The sequence below is a fragment of the Aythya fuligula genome, chromosome 5 (assembly GCF_009819795.1).
Source record: "Aythya fuligula isolate bAytFul2 chromosome 5, bAytFul2.pri, whole genome shotgun sequence".
Taxonomy (NCBI): domain Eukaryota; kingdom Metazoa; phylum Chordata; class Aves; order Anseriformes; family Anatidae; genus Aythya; species Aythya fuligula.
Genome location: NC_045563.1, coordinates 53,613,160 through 53,627,126, shown reverse-complemented (window position 1 = coordinate 53,627,126; position 13,967 = coordinate 53,613,160). Strand labels below are relative to the sequence as shown.

At 49.9% G+C, this 13,967-nt stretch overlaps 2 protein-coding genes across 2 annotated transcripts in view; one reads left to right on the top strand and one right to left on the bottom strand.

Moving 5' to 3' along the window:
* Positions 1 to 276: 276 nt before the first annotated feature.
* On the bottom strand, positions 277 to 6,942 carry ACP2 (acid phosphatase 2, lysosomal). Its single transcript, XM_032189194.1, has 9 exons — positions 6,920 to 6,942; positions 5,050 to 5,202; positions 4,614 to 4,712; positions 4,380 to 4,469; positions 2,208 to 2,340; positions 2,044 to 2,132; positions 1,313 to 1,419; positions 915 to 1,090; positions 277 to 836 (listed from the first exon to the last, which is right to left on the bottom strand). Exons 2-9 carry the CDS (start codon positions 5,164 to 5,166, stop codon positions 700 to 702), a joined length of 948 nt encoding a protein of 315 aa, XP_032045085.1. The 5' UTR covers positions 5,167 to 5,202; positions 6,920 to 6,942; the 3' UTR covers positions 277 to 699.
* A 396-nt stretch (positions 6,943 to 7,338) lies between these two features.
* NR1H3 (nuclear receptor subfamily 1 group H member 3) overlaps positions 7,339 to 13,967 on the top strand; it is a 29,134-nt gene continuing 22,505 nt past the window's right edge. Inside the window, exon 1 of the mRNA XM_032188537.1 lies at positions 7,339 to 7,407. The gene's annotated coding sequence lies outside the window, so the exon portion shown is untranslated. The remainder of the gene's footprint in view (positions 7,408 to 13,967) is intronic.

Sequence of the window (13,967 nt, the reverse complement as noted above, 5' to 3'; positions counted from 1 at the left end):
TGCTAGAAACCACTGCCAGGTTTGCAGTCCTGTCCTGATTACAGGCCAGTTCTCTCTTGAACTACACTTTGATGAGGGGAAAAGGAGACCATGAACCACTACTTAGCAGCAGCCTCAAGAAATGCTTTTCACCACCTGCCATCTCTGCAGCAGCTCCCTCTGCATGGTCAGCAGATGAGTGTCTGTGCATCATGGGGGAGCTGGACCTTCTGCTCCAAGCCCAGCCTTCTCACCACCATGAGTCCAAGGACTTGAGAGAAAAGCACACAAAGCAAGTTGAACCCGAAGAGAGATGTAATTCTTAATTATGCTCCACGTGGCACCTTCTGGAGGCCCAAGTCCCCCTGCCACAGGAAGGGTGAGTGGTAACATTTACAATCACTGAAAGGAGGAAAATTCTTCACAAGGAGCCTGCTGCTCCAACTGGCCTTGGTGAGAATCCCAGGCTGACTGTATGAGGGCTGGAGGCACCACACAGTACCCTGGCTTCTCAGAAGTAAAATGCGTCACTTCCATTAGGGTAGGTCAGTCCTCTCTCTGGGTCATCACCTTTAAAAAATGTCCAAAAAAATCACAGTTCAGCTTCGTTCTGGGAAGCAATGGCCAAAGCAGAAGAATACTCAGTTACTGAAGGTGCCCAATCATCCTTAGGGGCAACGCTGCTCCCCCCTACTGCCTGGGAAGCAGTTGAAGCAACTGTCAGGCCTGCTCTTCTCCCTCATTGGAAACGTGCCGGTAGCCAGGGGGCTGAGACTGTACGCGAAGAAGTACAATCATGAGGAGGATTATAAGGAGAAGGAGAACGGATCCACACACGGCCAGACCCACAAACAGTCCTGCAAGGGAGAAAATAAGTGGTCACAGTAATTCTAAGCTTTCCCCTTCTGCCACGTTCTGCTCCAGCCTGGGCTCACCTGTCTCTTGCATGCTGCTTGCTACCTGACATTCTTGCTCCCAGTTTTGAGGCACAACAGGATCTGTGAGTTCCAAGAATTTATGCAGGGGACATTTGTGCTGACAGCCAGGGATCGTCAGTGGGAAAGGTTCCTTCCCGCTCTCATTCCGGAAAAACATCTCCACAGAGAAGTCACTGAAAACGAAACACAGCTAGATTTTTTTTTTTCCTCCAGCTCAAGTCACCCCTTCCCAAAAAAAAATCTTAGAGTGCAAACCATTTCCTTCAGTCTGGTCACAGTTTTCCTCCTAAGAGTCTGCCACTAGGAGCAAGCTTGCATCCCCCTAGATTGCACCTAGCCTAGGTATCTAACCCTTGAGGTGAAATCACAGCAGACATCTTTACTGCAGCCCTCACCCATCATCCTCTTGGTACAGCTCAAATAAATGACATGAGGCGTATGGTGCTTGAATCTTGTTGTAGACATCTAGAGCCATCTGCAGTGCCACAAGTGTGGTGTCATGCTGAGAAAGAGGGAAAAAAACCAAATCAGTCACCCTCATGAATGTGGCAGGGCAGCTCAGACCATACCAGCAATGGGCAGGGCAGTGCAGAAGGGAAGCCACCTTTGTAACTTCCATTGAAAGAAGGGAAAGGAGCAGTAGTTGGAAAGGTGATCTGTGATGGTGCCAGAGAAGGGGAGGAGGTGAAACACAGCCGTATCTATCCTGCATCGTTCTTTTAAGGATTAATCTCTAGGGAGCAATCTGGGAGATGCTTGACTTTCCAGCCAGCAGGCTGCTGGAAAGGGGGGTGACTCTCTTTAGCTGTACTGCTGAAACATCACGTTGGAGTAGCAGCAACCCATCCACCAAATAAATACAGCAGTGGCTCCCCAAAGACTGCCGGTCTTATCCATGAGCCTAAGCTATACCAGGAACTAAGTGCAGCTTGGGAATTTTCCTCGGGGGCCCCAGAGGAACGATGCCAGGTATTGCATATCCCACCCAGCCAGAGGCAAAGATGCATCTCCTGCTCACTGCACAGACTGGAGAGAAGCCAGAAAGGGTAAAAACCATTAGCAAGCCCCAACCCCAAGTGTGAGGAGGAGGAGATGGAGCAAAGTTCATACCCAACCTCTGACTTACCGCTGAATAGGCAAGAAGTTTCAGGTGCTGGTGAGCAGAGGCATTTGCTGCTTTGGTTAGGTTTTTCCTAATGTGATCCAGCAGGACCCCTGGGGAAAGGGAACAGCTAGTAAGATTCAAAATCTAGGCAGAGCAACACAAAGCTCCTTCCCTACTGCACTCACCGCCTTGCAAACGAGCTTTTTCTACCCGGTGGTGGATTCCAAACAGAAATTCAAAGCCAAAGTCTTTCAGTTGCTTCAACCGGGACATGACATCTGGCGTAACCCATGATGGCAAATCCATTTTGTGTGCTTGCTAGGAAGAGAAAGAGAGTACTCATCTGGAGGCAGCACGGACCACAATCTAATCAGAGAATGGGAGTCAGGGTGTCTGGAGTTGATTTACTGCTGCTGATTTTTTGTATTGTTTAAGTAGGACCCTTGTCTAGTTAGGATTCTGTCTTCACCCTGTCACGCTGCATACAGAGAATACACGTAGTTCATGTCATTCCTTTTAAATGTTGTTTCAGAAACTAATTGTGAGAAGCATCAAGACTAGAACCTAGGAGCTGCTTTTCTGTGAATGCACACCTGGAGCGCAGGGTTAGAGTGTTAGGACAGTACAGTAATCTTGGGGCATTTGGTTTCTGGTTTACCTGCAGCACAATTCCCCAGGAGGCTCTGTGGGCCACTGAAAGATGTTGGAAAAGTTAGCAAGCACTTAGTGTTAGCAGACGTAGTAGTGGGATGCACCACTGACAGAGCCCGGTAATCAAACCTAGAACACACAGAACTGGGAACCAAGAGAAGAATTTGCTTTGCAGCCAACCCTTTACAAGAAAGGATTAGTTATACTGGCAGACAAACAAAAGTTGTGGTTCCCTGGCATTGCTCGGATGGAGCAATTTTGTATGCCACATCCTGTTAAACTGCCAGAAGACGAGTTTGAATATCCTTAAGGGCCCATTCTGCCTCAGCAGTTCACAGAAATTCCCATCAGCAACCTAGGTATTTAGTTAGGTTTTCATTAATTTACAAAGAGAGTAGCTGGAAAGTTCAGGTATTTCTTGGACCTTTTTTTTTTTTTTTTTTTTTTTTACCAACCAGATGGTAGAGCGAACCTGCTGGCTCAGGTGAGAAAAAACATTCCTCTTCAGGGCACTGTTTGTAAAAGTGAGAAAAAAGGAGGAAGCTCAAAGTGGCCACAGCCATTAGTCAGGCTGAGGGTATAGTTTTTACAGTAACTCTCCCCTTCCTTACTATGGTGTAGTTTCATTTTGGGACAGTGAGCTGTCAGCCAGGTTCTCAGGGATATGATGGCTGTCAGCTGGGCTTCCGGGCCCAATTTGAAGCTCTTTAAGTGAGTCTTGAAAGCGCAGTTTTGAAATTCTTGATCTCTTTGACTAGGAGTTTTTGTTACTGACAGAACTTGCTTCACTGTCACTGTTACAAGATAGGAGATTGGCTTTGTGATACAAAGGGCAAATTTACACAGTGCAATGCAGCTCTGAGCTAGAATATTCTCAGGTTGCAGCAACTCAGGCAACTACTTTATGTAGCAAAGTGTAATGCCATGCAGATTTATGCTTTGCATCCCTAATGTAGTATATACTGCATTACTGTACCATTGCCAGCAATCTCACTACCCTTGCATCTCCATAGGACCAACAGAGTGTCAAAAGCAGCACGTCAGTGTCAGGGTTTACATTTTGTTCTATCACTTACCAGTCTGATATTTAAAGATCACTTTATTTTTTTTCATTGTGCTATATGGTTGTACACAAACCCGTGCCACAACTGTAAGTCTCCTGGATGCACGACCTTTACTTTGGCATTAGCACTGCTAAATCGATTTTTATTTTTAAGCTTCCAGGAGAGGTGCTTTCAAGAAAATTCCATTTGAATTTTGTGCTTCACCCCAGATAGTAAAACAGTAACGTCTGTCTCTAGAGTCTTTGTCACAGGACCTCATAATGGGTCAAAAAACAAATGTTGGTGAACCCAACTTAACACAGTGGAGCACTTCTTTAGAGAGGGCATTAACAGAAGCAAAGAAGTGACCAATCCAAATTAACAGAAGCAGAATCAGGAACAGTCCAAATTTAAAACACCCAATTTAAATCATAAAGTTAGCACTCCTTCAGCTTCCAGAGATCTCATTTCTACCTTACTTAATTCAGAATTGTCCACGAACATCAGAAGATTTCAGGTTGAGGTCATTTTCTAGTGTCTTTTAAATGAGGTATTTATTGTGCTGGTGGCCTTTTTTCCTGGCTTTGGCATGATATTTAAGCTACAAAGCAGGAGGTTTACATAGCAAAGTGCAAATCCACGCGCATTTATGCGGAAACTTACTTCGCAGAACAGTGTGTCATACACACTCCAGACAGTCTCCAGAGAGACATCCCGAATCCCAGTCTCATTTGCCACCATCTGCAGGAATTGCTGTAGGTATGAACAGAAGGAGAGAGGCCTTCAATTTTCCAGTTTCGTGCTGCATGATATGCACTACATGATATTGTCAGAGCTCTGATTGTGTAGAAGCGGTATTTTAACTACAGGGCCACTTTATCTCACACCATCACTTACCAAATTGTCTCTGGTCTTATTTACGTATTCTGCCGAGTGCCGTGTTTCGTTCTGTAGTTGTTCGTACCGTGGGCAGGGGTTCAATGGGAACTTCAGTAGCTGGGCAGAGATGAGAGCAGGTAAGTCACTGGGAATTCCATATGTACAGGATTTAAAACATACAGAATGGTAATGAAACCCCGACCATCTACAGCTTCGAGTTCTGCCCTCTAACATGCTCCAGCCAGCCTGTGTGTGGCCTGGTGCAGCTAATATAGGGAGTGAACAAACACAGCCCCTCAGTTCTCATCTCATTCAGAGAACAAACGAATCTTTGCAAGGCAGGTCCCAGGAGAAGCTCAAAACAATCTGAATCGAGCCTGAAGTAAAGACTTTTGGAGAGGTCAGCACAACATGCCACTTGGGTAGTCAGGATGTATCCTCGGGACTAACTTACCCTTTCCCCGGACTCTGGCACTGTGTGTACGGGGATCGGCTGCCAGGAAATGTTAGGGTTGAACATCTGTTGTCTCTCTGGGGGATACAGGCCTGCCAGATTGGCCTCCGCACTCATCAACGTCCGATCGTAATCTGTGCTGCGGATGAAGATCTGCCAGGACAGGGACAGCGCACCGTTAGTAACGCCACTGTAAGCGGTGCCGCTGGGACGCAGGACAACGCACGTGCTGAGGAACATCGCCACGTGCCCTGCAGCTGCTTGTGGACAACAGGATAACAGGAACTGAAGTGACGGGGCCTGCTGGCGTCAACCTGGACGAAACTTTAAGGATGGATGTGAAAGATGCTTCACTGTGCAATGCTACAGCAGTCTGTTCTGGGTAAGTGAAATAGCGAGAAGCACTGTGTGGATGTTACAGATAGGAAGAAGGGAGTCTGAAAATAAACGAGTCAGAGAAGAGCAAGACAGAGATGTAGATAACGATGGGCACAGATAGGAAATGTGCTGTATTTACAGAGCAGGACTGGGGCAAACTGCTGTGTTCAGTTCTCTGTTCCAGGAACAAGCTGCTGCTCCTGCTGAAACCTGGCTTCTCCAAGCCTCAGCTTTGCCATCTGAGAAATAATTAATAATAATCTGTGGTCTAAGAAAGAGAAGGGGAGAGCTGAGATATCATTTGATCAGTGTGGGCTCTTGGGATTAATGGGCCAAGACTTACCATTCCAGAGCTCAGAGAGAGAGATCTGAGCCAGAAAGGAAAGAAAAGGGAAAATACTAAAGAGTTCAGAAGGTCAAAATGGCAAAACTTTGCTGTTCCGGTATCTGTGTGCTAAAATCACTGGGAGGAGATTGGGAGAAAATTAGTGCAAAAGAGCAGGAACATGTGTGAAAGAATGCCCTTAACCCCAGCATACTGGATCTGAAACAAGAACTGAAAACCAGAAGAATCAAACAGAATGTCAAGCTTGGGGTTTTAAATGCTAAAAAACCACCACATATGCTCACCCTGTATAGCATCCCCCGTATCTCAAAACTTACCAGTCATGGCAAAAAAGTCTGACAATTCCTACCCACTTTTACCTCCCAACTGTGGCCTGAAAACAACTGATCCTGTACATGCTAGACAGGATTGCCTTCATCCTAGGCAAGCTCTGAAAAAAGGAACTATTTTAAAAGATAAGCATCTAATTTTACAAGTGTCATAAAAAAAAAACAAACAACAGTTAAGCCCTGGGCATATTTGCTTTCTTCAGCACCTTTTGCCACGGCTCCAGCTTGTCGCTGAGTCAGGTGACAGATGGTCACACAGTGTCAACCAGAGGCAACGCTTCTCATAAGAGAGCTTGCTCAACTCAAGCTGGTATGGGCTTGGTTAGCGGAACTGTTCCTGTTTGCATATGCCACGGTTTGTTTTTCCTTCTCAGCCAAGGGAAGAGAAACAGCTTCAGCTGGCAAAAGCTTTGTAAGAGCGAAGTACGTTTGGAAAGGAACTACTGAGGAGGGTTAAAGGATCCACGTTTGAGCTGACACTGGAAGTTTTGTTGAAGCAGCAGACGACAAAGAGGGGGTGTGATCCGAACCACGTCCAGCTGTGTACTTCCTGGGGAGCCCACAGAGGGGGCAAACAGGACAGACAACCCTACAGGGCTCTCAGTTTGCCTCGTCTGGCCGACCACCCGAGGCAGAGCCGGATGAAATAAGCACTCACCTCCTGCCGCCGGTACGCGGCGCCCAGGAAGCCTCGGTAGCGCCGCCGCAGGGCCTGGCCCAGCTCCCACTGCTGCCGCATCCCCACCTGCAACGGCAGCGGCGTTACCCTGAGCCCCGCTCCCCCTCCCCGGGCCCGCTTCGCGCTGCCCGCACCCACCTGCGTCAGCTGCCCGAAGCCCTGCGGCCAGGCGGCCTCCTGGAAGGGGTCCCGCGGGTAGGCCTTGATGGGCGAGCGGTCCCCGTGCCGGTACACCTGCGGGCGGCGGGCGGTCAGCGCAAGCCCCGCTCCCCGTCCCCTCCCCTCCTCTCCCCTCCTCTCCTCTCCCTCCCCTCACCAGCGTCACGAAGCGGAGGCTGCGGGGCCGGGCGGGCTGCAGGCACAGCGCCAGGAGCAGCAGCAGCAGCAGCAGCGCGGCGCCCGCCCTGCACCCGCAGCACCCCCTCCAGCAGCCCCGCAGCGCCTCAGCCGCCATCGCGCTCCCCCCCCTCCGTCCACCCCGGGCCCGCCCGGCGCTGCCTCCGCCTCCCCTCAGCACTGCGCGCGCGCGGCCTGCCCGGGGCCCGGCTGAGGCGGCGCCCGGCCGGGCCGGTGGCGGCCCTGAGGCGGCGGGCAGGGCCCTGCGCCCCTCACAGCGGCCGCGTGAGGTAAGGGGGCGACCGCGGTGCCCTAAGCGGGCTGAGGGGGGCTCTCCCGGCTGCCATCCCTTCGGAGCTGCGTGGGTGCTGTGTTATTTGTGGTATAAAGGGGGCTGTGTCCGCGCCCGCTGCGTGCAGCGGCCAAGGTTCAGCTGGGCGGAACGGTTTGTTTAATCCGCTTGCGCCTGGATGCTGCATGGACCGGAGGATATTTCGTCTTTCTTGGGAAGGGTCGCCTTGCTGTGTGTTTTTCTAGCCTTCCTGCCCGGTAAGAAGTTATTCGCGGATGAGGAGCGGGTGTTGTTCGCAGCAGGCGCCCACCTACTTGGTTGTGGTATTTTGTATTGGTTTTGTTTCTCTTTTCTGATCTGAGAAAGCTGGCAGGAAATCGGTGATGAAGCAGAGCTTCGAGCGCCGCTGGGGCCGGAGCAGGCGTCAGGCAGAAGTTTGGGTCAGAGCTGTGATGTAAAGGCAGTGCCGGGCGAGCTCGCCTTGACCCCAGCCCCTAACTGGTAATTTGCACGTCAGGCCAGCTCTCCCAGCTCCAACTGATGCGGAAAGAAAAGGATTGGTCACGGCCTCAATTACCAGTCACCGCACGCTGCCCCGTACCGTGCCGGGGAGCGATCCGGCCCCTTTTACAGAAGGGGCTGCTCGTCCTTGAGCGAGGTCTCCGAGGTCTCGCCTGCCCTGAGCCATCGGCCACACGAGCGCATGGTGTGGCTGCAAGCCACCGCCTTGCCTTCAGCTTGGAGCCACGCGTGTGGAACCGACTTCGGTTCAGCTGTTTGCTGGCACAAACCCCAGCTTTCGTTTCGCTCCCGGCCTCCCGCAGCACTCGGGGTGGATTTTGCACCGGGGGCTTGCTCTGGTGGGCACCGAGCCCCCACTTCCCTGAGTGGGCGGCTGCTGGGTGGAGTGGGGCGAGGCGGGGCGAGACATGCGTGGCGTGGGCGGCCGGGTCGGAGCGGCAGGCCAGCAGCACCGGTAACTTTCCTCCCAGGGCTGGGGAGGCGCTGGAAGGTGCTGGAAGGATACGGGGCCCCAGCAGCGCAGGAAGGAGCCATTCGCCCACTGGGATCACAGAGCAGAGAGGGCTCTGCTTTGGGACAGCGCTGGAAAAGGTTTCCCCCCTCTGAGCGGATGGGGCAGGAGGTGGGAAGGGTCGGGTGATTGTGGCTGTTGCTGTGTGCCCAGAGAGTCCCGAGCTCTGCTGGAGGTGCTGCGGAGTGCAGGATGGGGAGGTGTTTGCTTGTTTTGTGCCTGCTCGTTGCCTGTCCTCATCTGCGCTGCTCAGCTCAGCGTTTTGCTGTCCCCTTCACCTGCCGCGTCCTGTCAGCCTGCATTGCGAGCTTTCCGGGGCACAGGCTCATCTGCAGGGCCATCGGTTCACACTGCACCATGAGAGGGTGACTGGGCTTCTGCTGGGGGTGATTTCTCTGCGTGCCATTTCGTTGCCACATGTTGTGCTGAGGTCCGGAGATGTGCAGCAACAGGTATTTCGTTACAGCACAACAAACCTCGGATCGCTGCTGAGAGATACTTTCCACCACAGATTTCCCACCCCCCTGCCTTTTTTTATTTATTTTTTTTTTCCCCTAAAGGCACCATTGGGCTCCTCACTGCAAGGCTGCTTCTGCGGGAGTCTCCAGCCCTGACTCACGTTCGTGACTAACCGTTTGGATCACTGTGTGTCAGCCAGTTCCTGGCTATGACTGCAGGTTATGTTTGCAGGGAAGACAAGCCTCTGAGCTCTGCTGCTCGTCATGAGGAACGTGGAGCATCTGCTGCTCCCTGGGTGTCCGGGAGAAGACTGTACATGAGGGCAGGCAGAAAAAGGAAAAGCTGTTTGCTCCTTCCCCTAGCGAGTAGTGGTCTCCCCTTCTAATTAAGAGAGCGGATTTGGCTTGAGAATTCCAGCCGTGTGTTGCTGAGCTCCGCCTTCCCTCCTTTGGGCTGTGGGAAGAGGGCATTGGAGACAGTACGCGTTGTGCCAGGGCAGGATGGAGTTTGGCCTTGCCACACTTCTCTGCCACCACGCCTGCAACGTGCTCACCAGAAGGCTCCTCCGGCTGCAAGGCCTGAGAGCAGGCTGCCCGGCTTCCCGGCCTAATCCCTTGTCGAAATCTGGCGTGGAGCTTAGTGTTTCTTTCTCCTGTGTTTACACATGTGTGTTCTTCTTTGCAGAAGGAGGCCAGCAAAATAGCTGGGAGAATAAACCTGAGGCAGAGTGTGGAGAGTGTGGAGCTGCTCAGGAGCTCTGTGGCTCCTCGAGGAACCCCGCAGCTGTTTGTGTAGTGAAGAACAGCAGCAGAAGTATTGTAGCAGGGCCTAGTTATATATAAATTGCCTAATCCAAAAAAAGAAAAAAGCAAAAACTAACAAACAGGAAACTTTATCACTGACTTGTTGCATCCTGGCCGTGTGCCTTGGGTTACCCTTGTCACTGGGGAGCAGTTACTGCTGCACAAGTGCAGCTTGCTGCCTCATCCCCATCTCACACCTGTAGGGAGAGTGGCGTTTCCAGCGCTGCTATCTCTGTTCAGAGAAGTTTTTCAGGAAGGGTGCTTTCTCTAGGAATAGCCCTTAGGACTCTCAGAGCGCTCATTCTTGGGTACAGAGAAGGATGAATGCTCTGCTGTCTTTAAACATGCGATCCGGTCTTTAGAAGTGGGGATGGTCTCAGACCACAAAAGTTGCATCTTTTCTAATTAGATCTGGTATGTGAGCATCTGGCTATCAGCAAGGACTTTTTTCAAAATGTCAAGCTTTGATTTTAAGGCCTTTAGCTGTCGCTGTTTTCCAGAAGTCATGTTCCTGGGGAAGAATATAGAATATAAGGTGCCTTGTCTTGAACGTGTTGAAGGGCGATCCTGCTTGCTGCTCTGGAAGCAGCTGCTGTCAAAGTCTCATTGCCACAGCTCTGTGAGTCTTTGTATATGGAATAGGAAAACTTGTCAGATTGATGTAACCCCCAACAATAAGACCTGCAGATCTGACAATCTTGGAGAAAAGCAACTGTTTCAGAATTGAGGTGAAACTTAACATGTGAGGATATTTTGTTTCACTAGGGAAAATTGCTCTGCTACAGAGTGTTACTGTGTGTTCCTCGCCGCATGATAATTCAGGAAGGCAGAATCGCATCCTCCTTGCTGTGGAAACCGTCTCCGTGGGAAGGAGCCTCATCTTGGGAGGGAATTCAGGGGAGTGCTTCCTGCAGTCAGGCACAGTTCTACATCTAGGCCACAAACAGGTTCAACTTGGTCATGCTTCTGCTTCTGCTCGTATGTAAGTACAATGTTTGACCCAGCATTTCCACGGCGGTTATGGCAGCTGGCAAGCTGTATTGGAACGAGCTTTGGTTTGACTGATGGGTATGATATTGTTAAATTAGATCAGGCTTTACGTGTTCTGGCATTCATTTCTCTGTTAAAAGTTCTAGCCCCCCTGTGTGGTGGTGGCCATCTGTGACTTGCTGCTTAAGACAAAATATCTTTTTTCTCCAATTTTTGGAGCACGGACGAACTCCTCGCTGGTGTCCTCGCTAACAAGGAGGCATCCTGGGAGCCAGCGTGGCTTGCAGTTTTAGACCTGGAGATCTCAAAACCAGATTTCCTGTAAGGTAAAATCACTCGCTTTATGGAGCGTCCAAAAGAAAATGTTAAGGTGATAGCAGCCTCATTTCGTAACGTGAGTTGAAATCTACGCTGCCAAGCTTTTAAGTGTCTTATCTGGGGAGGGCAAAGGCTGATTCAGGTAGTGCACATAGGAGGGCAGAGTGAAAACCTGTCCTTTGTGTTTAAGGGAAGGGGGGGGGAAATACGTGTTTATTAGTGTGAAGTTGATGGTGAAATGGAGAGAACGATGTTAGAGAATTAGAAATCTAATTCTTGTTTTGATCAGACCAAAGCCATTGTCTGTAGGATTAAGCGGGAGAACGGGGATGGGAGGATTGAAGGGCTTTCAAAGCCATGCTGCAGAGCCAAGCTGAATTATACCTCTCTGGGATGTAAATAAAAGATGTTCGGTGAGTATTGCACTGGTTGCTAAAGCAGGTGACTGACAAGAGAGTAGGTGTTCCCTGGCATATTAGGTTCTGTAGTTTATTTAAAGGTTTAGAAATATATATGGGTAAATAAACTTGTACAATTTCTTGAAATGAATGGGGCAGAGGAGTTGCATCCTCTCCCTCTCTGGGGAGAGGGGCCCTCTTGGCCAGCTGTGAAACAAACAAGGCTGAGTGGTTTAAAGCCAGGCTTCCAACTTGCTGCTTTCAAATCTCGGTGGGTGATTTAAGTTATTCACGTAAGCCTGGTTTTGCGTTTGGTGTTTTCCTAAAAGGAAGGTACCTTCTAATTGGCAAAGCTAATTTATTAATATTTCTTGCTAAGCAGGATGATAGTGTATACATGCATCCGCGTTATGCTATTATATCACAGTAAATGTTTACATTAGAAAATAGTCACTTGGATTTACTGGATGAGTAATTCCTTTCCTTATGACTTGTGCAAAACTGCATTTGAATAAAAAGGTCAAATTAAAAACATGCAAAACTAAATATTTTATAACTAGACTATAATCAAGGGCTCGATACCGAAGAGAAAATATGCTTGCTGGAGTGTGTTGTTGTTGAAACTGTTTTAGTGTAACAAGGCAGTGTTATCTGTACTCAGCAAAACGAACTGGTTGTTTTTGGTCATTGTGTCCTTCCAGATCTTAGAGTGAGCATAACTCATCCTCCCTTGTGTTGTTTTTATTCAGAGATTAGAAGAGAGAAAACATCTCCCCCCTCTTTTATGCTTCCCTCCCCCAGCGTTCAGTGAACTGAACTAATTTAATAATCGAATTGATGAAACTAATCTTTCTGTCCTTTTTCCACCAGTACTTCAGTGGACTCTGGTTCCGTGGCCTTAAGAACTTCTTCAAGTTTAGGAATCACGTTCTTTAAGCATTCCACTGCAACCGTGTGCTCTCTCTGCTTGGAGAGCATTCCTGCTTTTGTTGTAATGATTGTTTTAGGCTTTATCATAATTTCTCATTGTCTCAGAAAATAAATTTACTGAGTGTAAGCTTGGACCAATGCGTGTAAATTCCTACTTAAACAGAAATGTTTGGAATTTAAGCAGTCTATTTAGGGCCCTTATGAAACGAGGGCAAAGAGGTAGGCTTCTGAAACAACTCTGTGGTGTGTCTCGGTTGCCAGGGCCATGCATGCAGAAATGTGCCAGTCCCCAAAGGACTCCACATGCTACGGCAGTGACTTTTCCTGGACGTTGTTCCATTGTCACGTTGTCAGGTAACGCACATGTAGTGGCTCCTTGAGCACCCACGGGGAATGTTTGTGGGCACTTGACTCTGCGCTGCAAGAGCCTTTGAGGCTTGCCCTGGTGGCTCTTGCCTTGACTTGCATCCACACACGGAGCCCTCGCCAGCGTGCTGCAGCTTGCAGGAGTGCTGCCACCGAGGCAGGGCAGCTCGCCCAGCTGCGTGCTCGGGAAGCTGAAGGAGAATTTGTCGTCCTGCCTCCCAGTATTGACTTGGCCATTCTGCTCTTCTGCTCATCGACTGCTTCCCAATTCCTCTGTGGGAGAGGAACAGTTTTCTGGTCTCGGTGGAAGGGCGAGGAAGAAATGTGACAGATGGCTTCTGTGTTTGCAGTTGGTGAGGGAAACGTTCCTGGGCATCAGCAGGTGTGGGCAGGAAGCCCTAGGGCTGTGATTCAAGGTCCGTGTAGCGCATGGGCAGGCGAAGTTGCGCTGGTGAAAGGTGTCGGATTCCTTTAGTGAGGGAAGAGGGAACTCGAGTTGTGAGGAGTCTTTTCAAATGTAACATACAGATGAGCTTAGGTCATGCGGTGTAGCTCCTGTTATCTAAGCGTGTCTGAGAAGAAGGGGATTAACTTGCTGGGTTACGTGGGACTGAAGAAAAATTTTCCCTCGGTCTGTAGAAAGCTGCCAAGTTGCTATTTGTTTTTCTTCAAGTAGCACAGGTGTGGTGAATGCAGAAGCCTTTTCCTGAAGAAAACATGATTTTTCTCTCTATTACCAGCACTATTTTCCTATCATGCTTCTTCTAACAGCGGTTTGGGCACGAAGAGGTAAAACCAAGGAGAGCCTGGAGACTTTGTCCTGCCTCACTTCGGTATCAACTCCAACTGGTACTGCCTGATACTTGCTCTGGGTGGTGCCTTCTGCAGTGTCCCAGAATCAGCGGCCATCCCCACCCTCCTCCCTTGGTGCAAGGAGCAGAAGAAGAAGGCCAGCCACCTGCTGGCTCAGCCCCGCTGCCTGCTCGTACACGTGCTCACGTTTTCCAGAACTGAACTTGGCTCTGCAGCTATTCCTGACCGGCTGGGTGGTAGGAGCTCGCTGACCTGTGCAATGTTTGCTTGCTTGCTTCATACAGCCCCTGCCAGGGCATTAAGCTGGGCAGAACCGCTGGCTTGTGTTTTTTTCCGTGGGTTGCTTGTGAATTCTGCCATTGGCTTCCTCCTCCTCCTCCTTCTCTTCGTGGCAACATTGCGCAGGAGCTGGGAACGGAGTGGGCTCCGTGCAGTATGTTCCTTATGA